Source organism: Myotis yumanensis, unplaced genomic scaffold (assembly GCF_028538775.1).
Source record: "Myotis yumanensis isolate MYYU_CA2020_CCGP unplaced genomic scaffold, mMyoYum1.0.hap1 SCAF_8, whole genome shotgun sequence".
Taxonomy (NCBI): domain Eukaryota; kingdom Metazoa; phylum Chordata; class Mammalia; order Chiroptera; family Vespertilionidae; genus Myotis; species Myotis yumanensis.
Genome location: NW_027223759.1, coordinates 88,881,356 through 88,901,225, shown reverse-complemented (window position 1 = coordinate 88,901,225; position 19,870 = coordinate 88,881,356). Strand labels below are relative to the sequence as shown.

The 19,870-nt window shown below is 40.5% G+C and overlaps 1 protein-coding gene across 3 annotated transcripts in view; it reads left to right on the top strand.

Annotated features, from left to right (window-relative positions):
• Positions 1-19,870, top strand: part of CNTNAP5 (contactin associated protein family member 5) — an 857,999-nt gene that overhangs the window by 716,889 nt on the left and 121,240 nt on the right. For all 3 annotated transcript variants that reach the window (XM_070423164.1, XM_070423162.1, XM_070423163.1), the window contains exon 19: positions 13,315-13,539. In XM_070423164.1, coding sequence (XP_070279265.1) covers positions 13,315-13,539 — 225 coding nt within the window. The remainder of the gene's footprint in view (positions 1-13,314; positions 13,540-19,870) is intronic.

Here is a 19,870-nt window from a genome sequence, read left to right as displayed (position 1 = left end):
CAACTCCACACCAGGCTCCCAAGAGAACCAAAGCCAGAAAAAGGCCCTTACATAACACCTGGCTGTAAAATCAGTGGGGTTTCTGTCACATAAAAAGTTAGGAGTCTTCTAGAGACCCAGGTGCCCTTTTAAAGGGACAACATACAAAATATCATTTGCAGTTGCTCACCCTGGGCTCCAGTGGAAGGAGGAAAGAGCAGACTGGAGACATGTGAGAAGAGATTGGCATTTGTGGCTCTGGGGAGAGTGCTAAATGGACAACTACCAGGATCCCTGTGCTGAGTCCTTCACCGAAATAGCAGATGCCATCTTTGTTGAGTGAAGCACTCCGTTACATATGGTATCAGCCTGGGGGAATGCAATAGCCCTACCCTCCAGACTCCCTTTCACTCCAGCCTTTGAAGCTCATAACCTATGGAGGAGTCAGCTACATAGACTCTGGGTGTAGAAGACTGGGAGGACTCAGTGTCAGCAACTGAGATCCAATTAGCTACACAAAAGTCACATCCAAAGGGACATCTCAGGAGGCACCAGATCCTGCTGAGGTGAATTTTGTTTTGTGTGGTCAGCACCTGAACAACAGGTTGTACACTGTGGTCATAGTTAATCCTCAGAGTCAGCCAGCATGCGGGTTGACTTCACACATGAATGGTCTACTAACGATCAAGATTCAATTACAATTGGAGGATTTATACAACCCACACAAGGGACATTCCTAGAGCACCCAGCACAGGTGATTCGAAAGATTACACTACTGGATCAAAAAACACACCTACTACATAAGCCACTATAATAAGACTGGGATACAGAAAATTTACTTATTAACAGAAATGGACACAAAGAGGCAGCCAAATGGAGAGACAAAGAAACATTCCCCAAATGAAAGAAAAGGATAATTCTCCAGAAAAAAAGAGATAAATGAAATGGAGGCAAGTAATTTACCAGATATAAAGTTCAAAAAATGGTTATGAGAATGCTCAAGGAACTTTGTAAGAAAGTTAACAGTGTGAAAAACAATATAGAAACCATCAAAGAACCAGTCAGAAACTAAGTACACAATGTTACTGTAAACAATAAAATGAACAATACACTAGAAGAAATAAATATTAGATTAGATAAATCAGAGTATTAAATCAGTGACTTGGAAGATCAGGTAGTATAAAATACCCATCAAAGTAAAAAAGAAAAAAGAAAAAAAGAATACAAAAACTGAAGATAATTGATGGAAGATCAGGTAGTATAAAATACCCATCAAAGTAAAAAAGAAAAAAGAAAAAAAGAATACAAAAACTGAAGATAGTTGAAATGACCTTTCAGAGAATACGGATTGCAATAGCATCCTCATCATAGAGGTGCCAGAAGGAGAAGGGAGAGCAGAGGATTGAGAAACTATTTGAAAAAAACAATGGCTGAAAACTTCCCTAACCTGGTGAAAGAAAAAGACACACAAGTTCATGAAGTGCAAAGTTCCAACAAGATGGACCCAATGGGAGTCACATCAAGACACATTGTAATTAAAATGCCAAGTTTAAAGACAAAGGGTGAATCTTAAAAGTAGTAAGAAAAGACACTTAGTTAGCTACAAGGAAGCTCCCATAAGACTGTCAGCTGATTTCTCAACAGAGATATTTTTCAACAAGCCAGTAAGGAGAGGTATGAAATATTAAAAGTGATGAAAAGCAAGGACCTACAACCAAGATTACTTTACCCAGCAAGGCTATCATTAAGATGGAAGGAGAATTAAAGAGCTTCCCAGACAAGAAAAAGCCAAAAGAGTTTATTACCACCAAACCAATATTACATGAAATGTTAAAGAATCTTCTTTAAGAAAAAAGAAAAAAAAAAGAGGAATATAGTTATAAAGAATGAAATGGCAATAAATATGTACCTACCAATAATCACTTTAAATGCAATCAGTTTAAATGCTCCAATCAAAAGATATAGAGTAACTAAATGAATAAGAAAACAAGAGCCATATATAATATTATCTGCAGAGACCCAACTCAGGATGAAAGACACACACAGACTAAAATTAAATATATATATATATATATATATATATATATATATATATATATATATATATATTTCATGCAAATGTAAATGAAAATATAAAGCTGGGATAGCAATACTTATAGCACACAAAATAGACTTTAAAACAAAGGCTATAGTAAGAGACAAAGCAGAAACTACATAATGATAAAGAGAGAAATCCAACAAGAGGATATACCCCTTGTAAACATATATATGCCCAACATAGGAACACCTAAATATATAAGGTGAAACTTGATGGACATAAAGAGAGATATCAACAGTAATACAATGATAGCAGGGCTTTTAACACTCCACTGACATCAATAAATAGCTCTTACAAACAGAAATTCAACAAGAAAATAATGACCTTAAATGACACACTAGATTAGATTATTTTTATTTATTTATTCAGAGCATTTTACCCCAAAACAGCAGAATATACATTCTTTTCAACTGCACATGGAACATTTTCTAGGATAGGCCACATGTTAGGATACAAAAACAATCTCAATAAATTTAAGAAGATTGAAATCATATTAAGCATCTTCTCTGACCATAATAGTTTGAAACTAGAAATTTATCAGAAGAAAAAAAAAACAAAACGAACACCTAAAAACCCACAAAGGCAAGGAGGCTAAATAGCATGCTAGTAAACAATGGGTAGGTTAACAGTGAAATCAAGGAAGAAATGAAAAGATACCTGGAAGCAAATGAAAACACAACTCAAAATCTATGGGACATGGCAAAAGCAGTCCTAGAGGAAAATTAACAGCATTTCAGGCCTACATCAAGAAATAAGAAAAATCTCAAGCAAGGTGTTCAACTTTACACTTAATAAAACAACAACAAATCCCCAAGAGAGCACAAGAAAGAAAATAATAAAGATCAGAACAGAAATAAGCAAAAAAGAGTCTAAAAAACAATACAAAAGATCAATAAAACCAAGAGCTGGTTCTTTGAAAAGATAAACAAGATTGATGAACCTTTATGAGACTTTTCAAGATGAAAGGACAGTGGATCCAAATAAATAAAATCAGAAATGAAAGAGAAGTAACAACTGACAACATAGCAATAAATTGTAAGAAAATATTACGAACAGTTATATGCCACAAAATGGGACTGATGGATAAATTTCTAGAAACATTCAATCTTCCAAAATTGAATCAAATAGAATCAGAAAATGTGAACAGATTGATTATCTATGTATATATATATTATCTATATAAACCCTAATATGCAAATATACTGAACAGCGGAACAAGGAAACAACCAAACAACTGGTTGTTATGACGTGCGTTGACCACCAGGGGTCACGGTGGAACATGGCGGGCATTAGCAGCAGGTGGCAGAGCACGGAACGTGGTGGGCGTTGGCCATGGCGGGATGGTAGAGCAGGTGAGCAGGGGCGCCAGACCAAGGTGGGGCATGGGTCACTGTCATTGGGACAAGCCTCTGGTTGTTGCTGAAAATTCTTTGCTCCCACCTGCTGCAGTTCCGCCCAGCGCTCGCACCTGCTGCCAGTGCCAGCCCCACTCACACTCGCTGCCAAGCTGCTGTCCCAATCACTCAGCGCCATCAGTGGGTGCGAGCGGCAGCTGCTGGCCCCAGTCACCCCTGAGGGCTTTTCTACCTCCCCTTGCTCCTGAGGGGTGGTGGGGGCAGCAGCCACCGCTCACACCCGCTGCTGGCACTGGACCCAGTAGCTCTGCACCATCAGTGGATGCGAGCGGGACCATTGCCATCAGTGCATGGGAGCGGTGGCAGCGGGAGCGGGGCTGCCAGCAGAGAGAGGTCCCGGGCCCGGAGGAGGGGCCAAGACCTACCTCTGTGCACACTGCAGCTTCACAGCCCACAGGTCCTTTCAAGGTGCACAAATTCATGCACTGGGCCCCTCGTAATTAATGAAATTGAAGCAGTAATAAAAAACAAACAAACACATAACAAACAAAAGTCCTGAACAAATAGCTTTACAGAAAAATTTTACCAAACATTCAAAGAAGAGCTAATTCCTATTCTTCTCAAACTAGTCCAAACTATTCAAGAGGAGGGAAGACTTCCAAGCATCATCCTAATTCCAAAACCAGATGACACTACAAAGAAAGAAAACTATAGGCCAGTATCTTTGTTGAACACAGATGCTAAAATCCTCAACAAAATATTAGCAAACCAGCTAAATTCATTAAAAACTTCATTCACCATAACCTAGCAGCATTTGTGCCTGAAATGCAACATTGTTACAGTATCTGCAAATCAGTTAACATGATACACCAAGTAAACAAAATGAAAGTTAAAAAGCACCTGATCATATGAATAGATGCAGAAAAAGAATTTGATAAAGTTTTGCCTTCTTTCATTTATAATAAAAACTCTCAGCAAACTGGGAATAGAGGGACCATATCTCAACATAATAAAAATCACATATGATAAACACACAGTCAACATCATACTCAATGGCAAAAAAACAGAAGCATTTCCCTTAAAATTGGGAACAAGACAAGGTAGTCACTCTCCCCACTCTTAGCATAGTTCTAGAAGTCCTAGTCACAGCAATACAACAAGAAGGAATAAAAGGCATGCAAATTGGAAAGAAAGAAGAAAAACTGTCATTATTTGCAGATGTCAGGATACTATAACAAAAGAACACGAAATATTTCACTTTAAACCCTAGAGTGCTGGGGAACGCGATCGCGCTCCTCCTGTCTTTCGCCAAAAGTGCCGGGAGCGCTATCAAAGCTTCGAAATGGTGTCCAGTTCTAAGTCTGCTTTTATTAGTGATGATGATATTGCTAAATATGTCAATGTAGTAACGGTTTCCTTAAGTTTTTGAATATGTAACTTCATTTACTTGCGATTCATAATTTTTTTCCTAAACTGCTGTAAAATCAGCAAAAATGCCTTGGCAATTTTAGCATAGTTCCTAGGATATTGGTTGGCACTCAAAGGGTTAAAAATATGGAGCCCTGGCTGGTGTTCCTCAGTGGTTGTAGTGTCATCCTGAGCATGGATCGGTCCTGGGTTCATTTCCCAGTAAGGGGCATGGGTTTCCGGTTCACTCCCTGCCCCCTGGCGGGGAGCATGTGGAAGACAACTGATTAATGTGTCTCTCTCACATTAATGTTTCTCTCTCTCCCCCTGACTCCCTTCCACTCTCTGAAAAGCAATGGAAAAAAATATCCTCATGTGAACATTAACAATATATATATATGGAACTGATAAATAAATTTAGTAAATTAGCAGGTTACAAAATAAATCTCCAGAAATCATTTTTAGACATTAATTATGAACTATCAAAAATAAACAAAGAAAATTATCCCATTTATAGTTGCATTAAAAAATAATACCTAGAAATAAATTTAATCAAGAATAAAAAAAGATCTCAGAAAATTTTAAGACATTTAAGAAAGAAGTTGAAGAAGATACGGATACTGGAAGCATATACAATGCTCATGAATAAAAAGAGTTAGCATTGTTAAAATATTCATACTACCCAAAGCAATCTACAGATTTGATGCAATTCCCAACAAAATATCAATGGTGTATTTCACAGAACTAGAACAAATAATTCAAAAAAATATATATGGAACCACAAAAGACCCTGAATAGCCATAGCAATCTTGAGAAAGAAGTACACAGTTGAAGGAATCATGCTACCTGATGTCAAACTATACCACAAGGCCATAATAATCAAAATAGCATGTCACTGGCACAAAAACAGACATATAGGACAATGGAACAGAATAGCACTCCAGAAATAAATCCATGCCTCTATGGTCAATTGCTGTTTGACAAAGGAAGCAAGAACATAATGGGGTAAAGACATTCTATTCATTAAATAATATTTGAAAAATTGGACAGATACATGAAAAAAAAACACAACTAAAGAAATTAGACCACCTTCTTACACCATATACAAGAATAAACTCAAATGGATTAAAGACTTAAATAGAAGATTTGATACCATAAAAATACCAGAAGAAAACATAGGCAGTAAAAATATCAGATGTTTCTCTCAGTAACGTGTTTTTTTCTGATGTAACTTTTGAGCAAGGGAAACTAAGAAAAAATAAACAAATGAGACTACATAAAACCAAAAGGTTTTTGCACAACAAAGGAAATCATCAACACAATGAAAAGATAACCCACAAAATAGAAGAACATATTTTCCCATGATACATCTGATAAGGGGTTAATACCCAATATGTATAAAGTACTCATACAACTAAGCCTGGCTGGGGTGGCTCAGTTGGTTGGAGCATCGCTCTATGAACCAAAGGGTCATGCTTCAATTCCCAGTCAGGGCGCACATGTAGGTTGTGGGTTCAATCCCCGGTCAGGGCACATGCAGGATGCAACTGATCCATGTTTCTCTCTTTCCCTTTCCCTTTTCTCTTCCTCTGTCTCTAAAATCAATTTAAATAATCCATACTCGGCTGGCATGGCTTAGTAGTTGAGCATTGACCAACCTAGGAACCAGGGATAACGTTTTGATTACTGGTCAAAGCACATGCCTGGATGTGGGCTCGATCCCCAGCAGGAGGAATACAGAAGGAAGCCCACCAGTGATTCTCTATCATCATTGATATCATTGATGGTTCTATCTCTCCTTCTCCCTTCCTCTCTGAAATCAATTAATATATATTAAGCCTCAAGCCAAAGGATCCACTGTGTGCTCTCCCTGTCCACACCTTGAAAAAAAAAAAAAACTTGTACAACTTAATACCAGAAACACAAAAATTCCAATAAGAAAATTGGCAAAGGACCTATATATACACTTCCACAAAGAAGACATACAAATGATCAATGGACATATGAAAAGATGCTGAAAGTCAATAATCATCAGAGAAATGGACATTAAAACCACAAACTGATAGCACCTCATATCTGTCAGAATGATTATCAATAAATCAAAAAACAAGTATGGCAAGGATGTGGAGAAAAAGTCAATCTCATGTTGGTGGGAATGCAGATTGGTGCAGCCACTGTGGAAAACAGCATGGAGTTTCCTAAAAAAATTAAATTTGAAAATGCTTTATGACCCAGCAATTCCATTTCTGGTATATAGCCAAAGGAACCCAAAACACTAACTTGAAAGAATATATGCACCCCTATGTTCATTACAGGGTTATTTACACAATAGCCAAGCTATGGAAGCAGCCCAAGAGAATAGACAAGTGAATAAAAAAGCTGTTGTACATATATACAATGAAATATTACTTGACCATTAAAAAGAACACAATACTGCCTGGCTGGTGTGCTCAATGGTTGAGCATCAACCAATAAACCAGGAGGTCATAGTTTGATTCCGGGTTAGGGTACATGCCCAGTTGTGGGCTTGATCTGCAGTGGGGAATATGCAGGAAGTTGCCAATCAATTATTCTCTCTCATCATTGATGTTTCTCTCTCTCTCTCTCTCCCTTTCCCTTCTCCCTTCCTCTCTCAAATCGATAAAAATATATGTTTTTAAAAAAGAAAACAATACTACCCTTTGTGACAGCATGAATGCATCTAGAGGGCATTATATAAGTGAAGTAATTCAGACAGAAAGAAAAATACCATATGATTACACTTATGTGTGGAATCTAAAGAATAATATAAATGAAAAACAAAACAGAAAATAGACCCATAGATACAGAGAACAGACTGATGGTTGCCAGATGGGAGGGGAGTTGTGGACTGGGTGAAAAATGTGAATAGATTGATAAGTAGAGATTGGAAATACAAAATATTTATGGGAATGTAAAGTAGCATATCTATACTAATAAAAGGGTAATATGTTAATTAGACTGGACATCTTCTGGATGACCATCCGGACATCCTTCCTGACAAAGCCGGGCCCGGGCGAGCCGCCCACCCCGTGGTCCCAGGCACCAGCACCTGTGGCTGTGGCCCGGGAGATGGAGAAGCCACCCGCCCACGGTCTACTGCAGCTGCAGGAGGCCCAGGCAAAGCTGGCCTGGGTCCCAGGAACCTGCGGTTGGTTGGAGGAGGGAATCCTGGGTCCTGGGTGTGGGGACGAGGCAGAGGCAGTTAGGGACGATCAGGCAGGCAGGCAGAAGTGGTTAGGGGTGTTCAGGCAGGCAGAGGAGGTTAGGGGTGATCAGGCAGGCAGGCAGGCAAACAGTTAGGAGCCAGCTGTCCTGGATTGTGAGAGGCATGTCCAACTCCCGGTTTAGGCCCGATCCCATAGGGCCTAAACTGGCAGTTGGACATCTCCCTTGGGGTCCTGGATTGGAGAGGGTGCAGGCAGGGCTGAGGGCCCCCACCTGTTTATGAATTTCATGCATTGGGCTTCTAGTACATATATAATCCTATATAATAAAAGCCTAGGTGGCATCACATGCTATGTCATCACAAGATGGCCATCACAAGATGGCCACCACAAGATGGCCAGTTGGGAGCAAGATCAGGCCAGCAGGGGAGGGCAGTTGGGAGTGATCAGGTCAGCAGGGGAGCAGTTAGGCAACCAAAGGGCCAAACAGCAGAACAACCATCCAGATGGCCATGCTATGACACGCACTGGCACCAGGCCAGCCAAGGCAGTTTCTATGCGATTGGTCTAGGGGCTCCCATCATCGCTCCATGATCACCCCACAGCTGGAGGCCCAGGCCACTGACCAGCAGGGTGATCAATTTTGAAGGAAGGGGGATGGCGGCAGACGCTGGCAGCTCTAGGCCAAGGTGGGTGTGGGTGGGGGCAAGGCCGGCTGCCAGAAGCTGGGGGAAGCCCATGTCCCAGTTTCTGGAAGCTGGAGGGAAGCCGGTGCTGGCAGCCAGAGGAAGGAAGGCCTACCCTTGCAAGAATTTTGTGCATAGGGCCTCTAGTATAGTCAATAATATTTTAATAACTATGTATGGTGCCCATTGGGTACAGGAATATTAAGGGGAACACTTTTTAAAGTGTATGATTGGCTAACCATTATGCTGTGCATATGAAACTAATAAAAAATAATGTTGAATGTAAACAGTGATTTACTTTTAAAAATATAATAATTTTGAAAAGGAGCAGCATTTCAATTATCAAAATAAAGTGTTTTAATCACCATTTTAAAGACCACTTATATTCAAATGATGATGACAGTTATAAAAAGTCTTGTTAATTCATTAAGACACATTTCCCAAGCCCCTATGCCAAACAATGCTTTATTTAAACCAACTTCCTGTTGGAATTTAAAAACATTATGGACAGAAGCACCTGTGATTGTCTGCAAAGAATCTGTAATTCATACTCTTCATCCAACTGCACCGCCCAGTTAGACATCCCCCAAGGGGTCCCAGATTGGAGAGGGTGCAGGCCAGGCTGAGGGACACCCCTGTGCATGAATTTTTAAGTCTTAATGTTGCAGAATATTCCATCTGGTGAAATGGTTCCTGCTTATTTAAGCAATCCTTCCACCAGAGCTTACCTTAGCAATAGTGGGACTCTGCCTCCAGATCTGCTGGTGTTCATATTCTGGCTCATCCACAATCTACAGGTAGGACAATGGTTGTGTAGCTCAACGTTATGATTCCTGGTTTTCACACTTATAGGTATAAAAAGTGTGGACAATTCAGGAATTCTTCACAAAGGTTTGTGGTGCATATGCAGTGAGCACTTCACAAGAACTTGGGATGATGCCTGACCTACAGAATCTCACTAAATAATCGCTCTTATATTTTGGAATTTTGGATTATCCCAGTGTTTGCACATAGATAATGCTGTGACATGCACATTAATAAATTATTTCCTTAGTAATAGAATTTCAGTGAAAAGTAACATGTATATTTTAGCTTATACTTTACTAATTGTAAAAAAAAAAAAAAAAACTATTGAAAATTGTCTAATATTTACCTTTCTGAGGACATATTATTTTTTTACTTTTTACTACAGAAAAATATCATTTGTACACTCTGTTAGAGAGAAGAATTTTACAATGCCAAGCACCTATTATTTATCTTCAGTAGTTATCAACTCATGGCCATTTTTATTTAATCTAAATGCTCATACCCGCTTATCTTCCTTTATTATTTTGAAGCAAATGCCAGATAACTTATCACTTTATCTGAAATATTGCAATATGTATTGTTAAATAATAAGGACTCATAAAAGCACATATCCACAGGATCATTATTATAAAAATTTTAAGAACAAATTTCTAATATCATGCCAATTTTTAAATTTATTTTTAGTGTGTTTGATGATTTCCTGAAATAATTACAACCTAATTGATTTTTAGGTAAACACTAGCTAACTCATTACCCAGGATTGGTCTTCATGCTTGTTCTAATTTATTCTATCACAGTTATAAAGACCAGCTATTATTTATTGAGTTCCAACTATGTGCCATAACTTTGCATGATTACTTCTACTCTTTCTACCACCACAAGACTGAATTCATCCCTGTTTATATGTGAGTGAACTGAGGTTAAGTGGGATCCTGTGAATGCTGGAGAATGGTACAGCCAGTTTCCAAGTCAGTCAGACCTCATGTTTGACTCAGGGACACACACCTTCTGCAGCACCACCCTGTCTCCTGGCTCCTTCTCTTAGTTCATTCCACACGTCAAGGCCTAATCAACAGTGAGCTCCTCTTTCAGATTTTCCTAGGCTACTCTCGCCCATGGAGACATCCAATCTGGAAATTATTTTCTGTCACTCACACATCATATACTAGGCTATCTTCCATCAGTGTTATTTTTTAATGTGTATCCTGTATGCTCAGAATATAATCAGCATAGTTCCTTCTACCTTGTAGGTGCTCTAAAGGTGTGTTAATATTGGCATTGTGGTCCTGCAGTAGCACCATGGTCACTGATGAACGTCTTCACAGTTAAGATGTTTCTTCTATTTATCCCAATGGTTTTGTGTGTTCAGGCCAATCAATCAGAGAGTTTAAACTCTTAGATTATAAAATACAATCAACTGATAGAATAATAGAATCCAGGTGGTTTGCTGAATTTTCTTTGTGTTGAAATTGACAATACCTAAACAATAAAAATAGTAGGGATAGGGGAGGAGGGAGGAAAGAAAGTTAGTAGAACATTTCTAGTTAAAAAAAATACTTTTCATTTAATTTCATGTCTTAAGTATCAAGAAAAAATGTACTATGTATGCCCATATTTAATATCCTATATAATAAAAGCATATTTAATATCCTATATAATAAAAGCATATTATGCTAAATGTCTGGTTGGCTGGTCAGCCTTACAACCAATCAAAGCATAATATGCTAATGATATGCTAAGGCTGCTCAACAACTTGCTATGATGTGCACTGACCAACAGAGGGCAGGTTCTTTGACCAGTAGGTTAGCTTGCTGCTGGGGCCTGGCTGATTGGGGACTGAGTGAGACCACCAGACATGCCCTGCAGCCTTTCATTGGTCCCTCCCTGGCCTGAATCCTGCACCAATGGGGTCCCTCAGGCTGGCCTGTGCCCTCTTGCAATCTAGAACCCCTCAGCGGATGTCTGAGAGCTGGTTTTGGCTCCATCCCACAGGCCAGGCTGAGGGACCCCGCTGGTGCACAAGTTTGTGCACCGGGCCTCCAGTGCTACATAACAGAATGCTCTAAATTATACCTACACTTGCACACACACACACAAACCAAACATCAAATGAAAACCATTTATCTGTTAACTAAGAGACAGTAGCTCAAAAGGCAGGCAAAATGTCTCCAAGGAAGTTAGTTCACTCAAGGAAAGTGCTTGAATCAAGCTAATAATTAACCCACATCATCACGGTCACAAGTCTCTACTGCACATCTTTGTAATTAGAAGGACTTGCTTGTAAATGTGAACACTTTCTCTGAACCTTTAGCAAAAATAAAAGAGTATTCCTAGTCTGCTAACAATATACATAAATATGCAGCCTTCTTTTTTTGTTGTCACAGTTGCAGGTTGTTATAGAGTTTTCACGGAAGTAGAACAAATTAGCAATCAAATTAGAAAGCAAAAGCCAGGTTTGATTATGTTCTAGGTGCCATTAATTCAATGAGATAATTTCATGGGGAACTAGGAACATTGCATATGTCAGTTGGAAAGATAAATTATGTCAATACAGCTTCTTGCTTACTATTTTTATGACAGAGGCTTGCTGCCAGACCTAAGCTATGCTGTTCTAAGAGGGAACCTTTGCTGTACAGAGACAAAGTTGAAAGGGAATTTCAGAGTGGCCTTGATTAAGAGAAGAGCATATCTCAGCATTTGGATAAACGTACAGTCAATAAACAGATGTTTTAAATGAAGAAAATTGGGATGGGTTCTGGTTAAATTGTCTTCTGCTTTGGGAGCCTATGAGTTCAGACTGTGGTGGGCAACTGTCCTAAGTGCTTTGCACATATTTACTCCTCCACAAAGAAGTGTTGAGGTAGGATTCATGCTTCCCATTCGCCCAAGGAGAAACAGTCTTCACAGTGTTCACCTGCTTCCCTGGGACTGCACAGCTAGTATGGAACTGAGCAAGGCTTCCCGCCCAGTGCTGAAGCCCAGTCCCACGCTGGCCCCACTAACCTGGCAGTGGGACAAGGACCTTGCGCAGTAAGATCTGGGGCCGGCATGTTCCTGCTGATTGAATGTCATCAGTGTGGGATGCTTCCTTTCCTCATAGAGGTGGCAGAACTCTATGTAGGGCGTCACATGAGGCCTATTTGCCCAAGTCTTTTCTCTTTTTGGGGATTGGATGCCAATTCCTAGACATTTAAAAAGTTGAGTCCGAGAGTATGACATCTATGCCTTTCTCACTGTTTCCATAAATCCCTCTCTTCTATTTCAATGGATTCCCACCCTTCACCCAACACCACAGAGCAATGCTGCTACCTCCCCTGTACCCTGCTCTCAGTAATTTAGAACCCACTTAAAACCCTCCTGATACAGGAGAAAAAGACAAATCAGAATTCTTAGCATCTCAGTTTTAAAAGTAAGATGGTCCCAGTGAAATTTCTCTACACTGTGTTGAAGGCAGGGACATTTTATCTTTGCTTCTTGAAAAATGAGCCTGGCACATGGTAGTTATTCTGCAAATATATATTACACTGGACCTGAATTCCACAATGCAAATCCCAGTTCTCTCTTTTAGCTGTGCAATCTGTGCAGGGTTCTTAGCCTCTGTAAGCCTCATGTTTCTCATTTGGAAACGAGGTTGATGATTTCTGCCACTTGAGAATTATTGTGGAAAGCATATTATATAATTAATGTACAAACCCTCACACAGTGCCTAATGCATAGGAACAATAAATAAGCTATGATTATATCCTGAATACTCAATTCATATCTTAGTGTGTGTTTTCCCCTCTTTTATTTTGCAGAGGTTTCTGCTGTTTTTGAGGCTGGCACTTCAGTTACTTACATGTTTCAAGAACCCTATCCAGTGACCAAGAATCTAAGCCAGCCTTCCTCAGCAATTTACGCAGAGCCGGCTCCATCTAAGGAAAACATCGCACTTAGCTTTGTGACAGCCCAGGCACCCAGCCTCTTGCTTTATATCAATTCTTCCTCTCACGACTTCCTGGCTGTCCTGCTCTGCAAGAATGGTGAGTGCTGATGGCAGGGAGCCTGATGGAGTGTCATACTGGGCTGGAGGGAAAGTACTAGTATACGCCCTCCAGGACTCTGCAAAATGTCAACCTAAATTTGGTGTCACCTGAGCAGCTTATTTCCAGACCTCCAGGCAAACCCTTGATTGAACTTGACCTTTATGAGTTGCAATTGATATTTCAGGCCAGTGTCAGTTCATTGCTGAAGTCAAATGTATCCACTTTAATTTGCCTCAACTGTGCAGTGGTAATTCTTTATTATTTATTCTGTGCTGGGATCCATTAAATGTAAAAAGAGGATCAGAAGCATATCTGAGTTTCAGAAGGACACTTGTCACGTATATCCTGCCATCTTTACTGCAGTCTCCTTTACTAAGGGCTTTTAAAGCAACTAGCATAAATGCAGGCTGAATTAATAGAAGTGGATTGCTAGATCTTGGAGAGAAGTGGTATATGGAGATCATAACCTTGCTGGATACAGATCTGAGTTCTGAGAATCAGATTCTGAAAAGAATGTGAACAAAATGGAATATCTGAAGCTTAGAGGGATAGAGGAGTTAGAACCCATCTTATATGAGGGAAGGTGAAAGACACCAGTCTTGATAGCTGTTAGGAAAAGTCAGGTTTTCTGTCCTCACAACTTAATTTCACATTGACAGAATGAGGACTATTGATATGGTCATGGCAAGGGCACTATGTGATCAAAATCCTAGGGGAACAAACAATTATTAGGATAAGTCAAAGAGGGCAGGATGTGGACATCCCTGTAGCATGGTCTCAAAGACACTTTTCTGTGATCAAGAATATGTATTTTCTCTTCTTGTAATTTTCTGTTATAATGAGATGTGTCTGAGCTTTAGAACCATCTCCACAGGGATCAACTGTGGTGGGGGATGGAAGAAAGGATCCTGAAATATGCAGCTCACACTGTGCCTTCTCCAGACCTCATACACAGACTCTTGCCATTTCTGTTGCACTACTTTTTCTTGTGCTTTTTTTTCTTTCTTCTTTGTTTGATCTTGCTTTAACTATTTACAGCATGGAAAATAAAGAATTGTGTATAGGACTAAAACAAGGATCAAAACTGGAGGGCCTCTGAGTTGAATCAGGCCTGAATGGCATAATGGAGTAATACATATTTAGTCTGATAGTGACTTCTGTTATGCGTTGTCTGTATCCATAGGAATGGCCTGACAGGTACAGATAGATGTGCCTGTGGGACCACACAAAAGATGCTTTGGGGGGAATCTTGCATCTCAGTGCTCTGGAACTATCTTACTTAGAGTTCAGCAATGTCCAACCAGAACTAAGAGGATCATTCATTCTCAGAACAACATGATGGAAGCAAAAAAGAGAGAGGGAGAGAAATACTAGAAGGATAACTGGTAGTTCCAGAACTATTTGGTCTGGAAGAGCCTTCAAGAGAGAAAAGAGGCAATATGGGTTTTAGACCTCTTAATTATCAGCAGGCATTTGTATGATTAGAACCCTTAGTTCTCAATCTTTCTTTCCATAGGGTCTCTGTGAGGTTATAAGGCTGGCTGAGGACACTGGGGCCTGGATTAACTGGTTAACATGGGTCAGCCAGCCAATTCATGGCATAGCTGAGACTAGAAGCCAGATCTCCTGATAATCGGCCCAACAACCTTCCCTCTAAACTGGATGACCTTACTATGATGTGGTTGAACTCTAAGTAAGATAGTTCCAGAGCACTGAGATGCAAGATTCCCCCCAAAGCATCTTTTGTGTGGTCCCACAGGCACACCTTTACCTGCCAGGCCATTCCTATGGATATAGACAATGCACAACAGAAATCACTATATCAGAATAAATATGTCTTACTCCATTACTCTGTTATAATATACTAGAGGCCAAGTGCATGAAATTCATGCATGGGAGTAGGGAGTTCCTCAGCCCGGCCTGCACCATCTTGCAATCCGGGACCCTTTGGGGGATGTCCAACTACCAGATAGGGCCTAAACTGGCAGTCGGACATTCCTCTCGCAATCCAGGATCACTGGCTCCTAACTGCTGGCCTGTCTACCTGCCTGATCACCCCCAACCACTCTGCCTACCTGCCTCATCATCCCTAACCACTCTGCCTGCCTGTCTGATTGCCCCTAACTACCTCTGTCTCTGCCCTGCCCCTGCAGCTTCATCTGGAAGGATGTCTGGAATGACATCCAGAAGATCGTTTGGCTGTTCTATCTAATTAGCATATCACACTTTTATTATTATAGATACTCTATGGGCAGTATTCTAATTAATGCACACATTACTTCTCACAATAACCCTGTGTGATTGGTGTAGTTGTAGAAACTAAGACATAAATGTTTAATATCTTGATTAAATTTTACAGCAAATAAAGAGAAGAGTTGGGACTCAATCCTCCCTCCCAAGACTGGCAGCTTATTCTGTATACTCCACCACAACAGCTAAACTAAGAGTGTTATATTTTTTGAAACATATCATGTTTTAAATAATTTGAATTTATTTAATTGGTAAGGCATTATTGAACTTTACCTTATTCCCTGTTTTCTTATACTCTAAAGCCCCATGTCATTGAAAAAATGTACTTGAATTAATGGACACCTGCATTTTAATTTATTTTTTTAATTTTATTTATTAATTTTAGAGAGAGAGAAAGGGAAAGGGAGGGAGAGAGATAAAGAGAAATATTAATTTGTTGTTCTACTTATTTACTCATTATTTGGTTAATTCTTGTATGTTTCCTAACGGGGATCAAACCAGCAACATTGGCATATAGGGATGATGCTCTTACCAACTGAGCTACCTGGTTAGGGCTGGACACCTACATTTTTAAAACCCTGGCTAAATGAAGGAAGCAAAGAGAAACCTGTGCCTTGCTTTTTTGTTTTAAGCTTAGATCTCAGTGCAAAGGTAAAAGTGCAGGCCTGGCAGCTCCATCTAACTCATGGGAAATAGGTGTCCAAGTCAGGGTTAGTAATGAAGTGCCCCCCTCTCTTCACTCAGCCTCAGATAGAGAATCATCACCTAAAAGCCCCAAACCCATGCCCCCACCATTGCTCTAGGGAACTCCTATCGCAGTAGACAGTGATGTATGGTGCAGAGATTTAGGATTCTGGGCATTTCCTGCCATCTCTCCTCACTGCAGAGGCACAACTAAGATATGTGCTCATTCACTCATCCTTTCATTGACTCTCTGGGTGTTTACTAGTCCCACTGCACAGTGTCAGGGACTCAGGGACTATGAAGATCAACAAAGATAATCAGGATAGGCTTCTTTCTAAACATAATGAGAGAGAGAGAGAGAGAGAGAGAGAGAGAGAGAGAGAGACTTAAATTTCCTGGAAAACAACCTAGATACATGAAAAATCCAAGTTGCTCATATGTCCCAAGCAGACCAACTAGAAGTCAGAATTTGCCTAACTTTAAGGATGAATCTCCTAAGAACTCAGGGATTGTAATAAGAAAGTAAAATACCTTAAGTGATAGTGGATTCCTTGCTTTGGAAGTCATCAAATAATAAATAAATGACAATTAATTAGGGATACCATAATAAGAATTCCAGCAGTGAATGACCCAGAATAATAAACTCTGAGTGTGTTTCCAAGTCTGAGATTTTGTGATTTTGTATTCCTTTCTTGTGTAGTCACGCATTTGTATTTCTTTCTGCTAGAGTTTCACTTGCAGACTTTGAAATGCTTCAGTGAGGAATTAAGAACTGGTATCCTTACAGCTTGTCCCCAGTATGTTGGTGGTATTAGGCCACTGATATAATTGCCAGTGAACAATATTGGTGACACTGTATTATAAAGAGGTAGGGATATTTTAATGTGACTTGGATACATTCCGGTGAAAAATATGCCTCTGAAAATACTAATGGAAGTTAAGAATATTTATAGATGGAAACAAAAGATTAGGAGATCAAATATGGTAAAGGGTTAACTGGGAAAAGTCTTTCTCTAAAAGTTTTATAAGATTGATTCTCACCTTCCTGAGATGGATTAAGGGTCTTCTGTTGGTTCAGGTTTCTTAACCTTTCTTTGATGTAAGGTGCCTTTGGGAATCTGGTGGAACTGATGATGAGAGCATCACCCTTAAAAGGAGTTCTCTTTGTTCTCCTGGGAGGAAGAAAGTGCCCACAGCCATTGTCAATCGCAGCACTCTGGGTTAAGAAGTCAGGGGTGAACACAGCGGGTGACCTGTGTAAATACTGAGTGGAACTCTTGGCTTGCAAATTCATTTCATAAGGTTCCCAGGCCAGGGAAAGAGGAGCAGCATGACTTAAAGTCACGTTTGCAGGCCTCTCCCTGGCAGGGACTGGATTTGGCACGTTAGGAATTCTTTGACCTTTATCTTTTTCCTTGAAATTTCTCCCACTAGACTGTTATTCAGGTTAAGCTGTCCTCTTATCTTTTCAAATGAAAACAGGTTCTTCTTCTTAAAGAAAGAAAATCATTTTAATTCCTGGGACAAAAGAATAGAGGGAAGAGGAGGCATTTCTGTGTCAGAGGGTCCTTGGGAAAAAGAAAGCCATTGTGGTTTCATAGCCAGGGCTTTGGGCCACAGGCAACTTCTCAGAGACCTGGACTTTGGAGGAGAAGGGGCATTGGCGGAGGAAAGGGGTCTGGAGGAAGAGACATTAAACTTTTGCAGAATTTTATTGAGTGATGGCTCCGCCTCTCCACAGTACCATGGGCTCTCTCCCTAAATAATTATGTTTAACAAACATTCACCAGGTTCTACCATGTGGCAGGCACTGTTTTATGTACCAGAGAGACCGAGATAGATAGTGTCCTGGCCTGCCTCTAATGGTCTATTCTGGGAACAGAGACATAACACATACTGAGGGTGCCAATATAATGTAAGTGCTGGGCTAGTCTGTTAGGGGTCCAGTAAGGCAAAGAAGGGAGTGGCCAAGCTTCTTGAGAGGGGTGTAGTGCCCCTGGCATTGGGCCATGAAATAGAATAAGAAGCTTTTTTGTTCTTTATTTTCTCAATTTCAATTTCTTATTCAATTCCCTATTCTACTTTTGTATCATCAGTCCTTCTTGGTCCCTTTAAATAAAAAATAAAAAATAAAATATGGCCCTGGCCCAGTGGTTCAGTTGGTTGGAACAACATCCCATACACAAAAAGTTCAATTCCTGGTCAGGGCACATACCTAGGATGTGGATTCAATCCCCAATCAAGGCGCATAGGGTAGGAAACCAATAGATATTTCACATCTCTCTCTCTCTCTCTCTCTCTCTCTCTCTCTCTCTCTCCTTTCCTCTCTCTAAACATATATTCAAGTGAGGGTTAAAATATATATGTAAATATAAAATATGTGCTAATTCTAAGGCCATCCATCTGTGGTTAGATCACTTGGGTTCAAAGTAAAAACAAGGCTTCCATCACCTTCCCATGGTGGCTGCCCAGCGCCCTCCAGCACTGAATAGTCCCTTCCACTTTGCTCCATCGTTTCCTTTTTATCAATCTTTTTTTTTTAACATGTACATTCACACGGTGCACTGTCTGTCTGTGACTGCACACACCTTGGAGGGAATGAGGATACACCCAGACACTTTGCATTTCCAAAAGCCTGAGTCCAGGGAGACAGTGACGAGGAGAAATCCAGGGAGAGGCGTCTCCCAAGTGTCAGCCTCGCAGCCACTCCCAGAGCAGAGGGGCCCGGGCAGTCCCACCACTGCTGCTTTCTCGGGGAAGACTTTCAGCGCATAACTGTGCCCCCTGCCAACTGTGCCCCCTCACCGACACCAGCATTTGGGCATGTTCTGAGCTTCCTCAGAGCATCAGGAATTCGGATGCACAGCCCGAGAAGAGCCTGCCTCAGAAGGCACATTCCCTTGGCCTTACCCTGACCACTTCCTTCTCTGGGCCTGTGTCAAGCAAACGTTGATACTTTTGAACTTAAATATCCCAAAAGTCGTTTGCTATCTCCTGGACTCTTTTTAGCTTTGTTCATTTCCTATGTTTCTGGGCTTCCAGATCATCTTTTCCTGGGAAATACCAGGTCCTGCGGGCAGGTCCATTCTCCATTCCACAGTAACGTGGATGTGGATATGACACACTGTGGCCTTAAGAGGGCGATCAAGAGTCCCTCCCCCTCACTTCCTCCTCTAGTGGGAGCACAGCAACATGGGCAGGAATAAATGGCACCTCAGTATCATGCAGTCAATCCACTGTGCCAAGCGGTGGGCCTGAGAGGAGAAATGGAGGCATGATGAGAAAAGCTGCATCCAGGTAACCTTTCTTGCTTCTCTTTGTTGTAGTGATGTTTTCATGTTGTGGTGTTTAAAGTCCTTGAGGATTGCTATGTACCAAATGGGGTCCAGCCCTA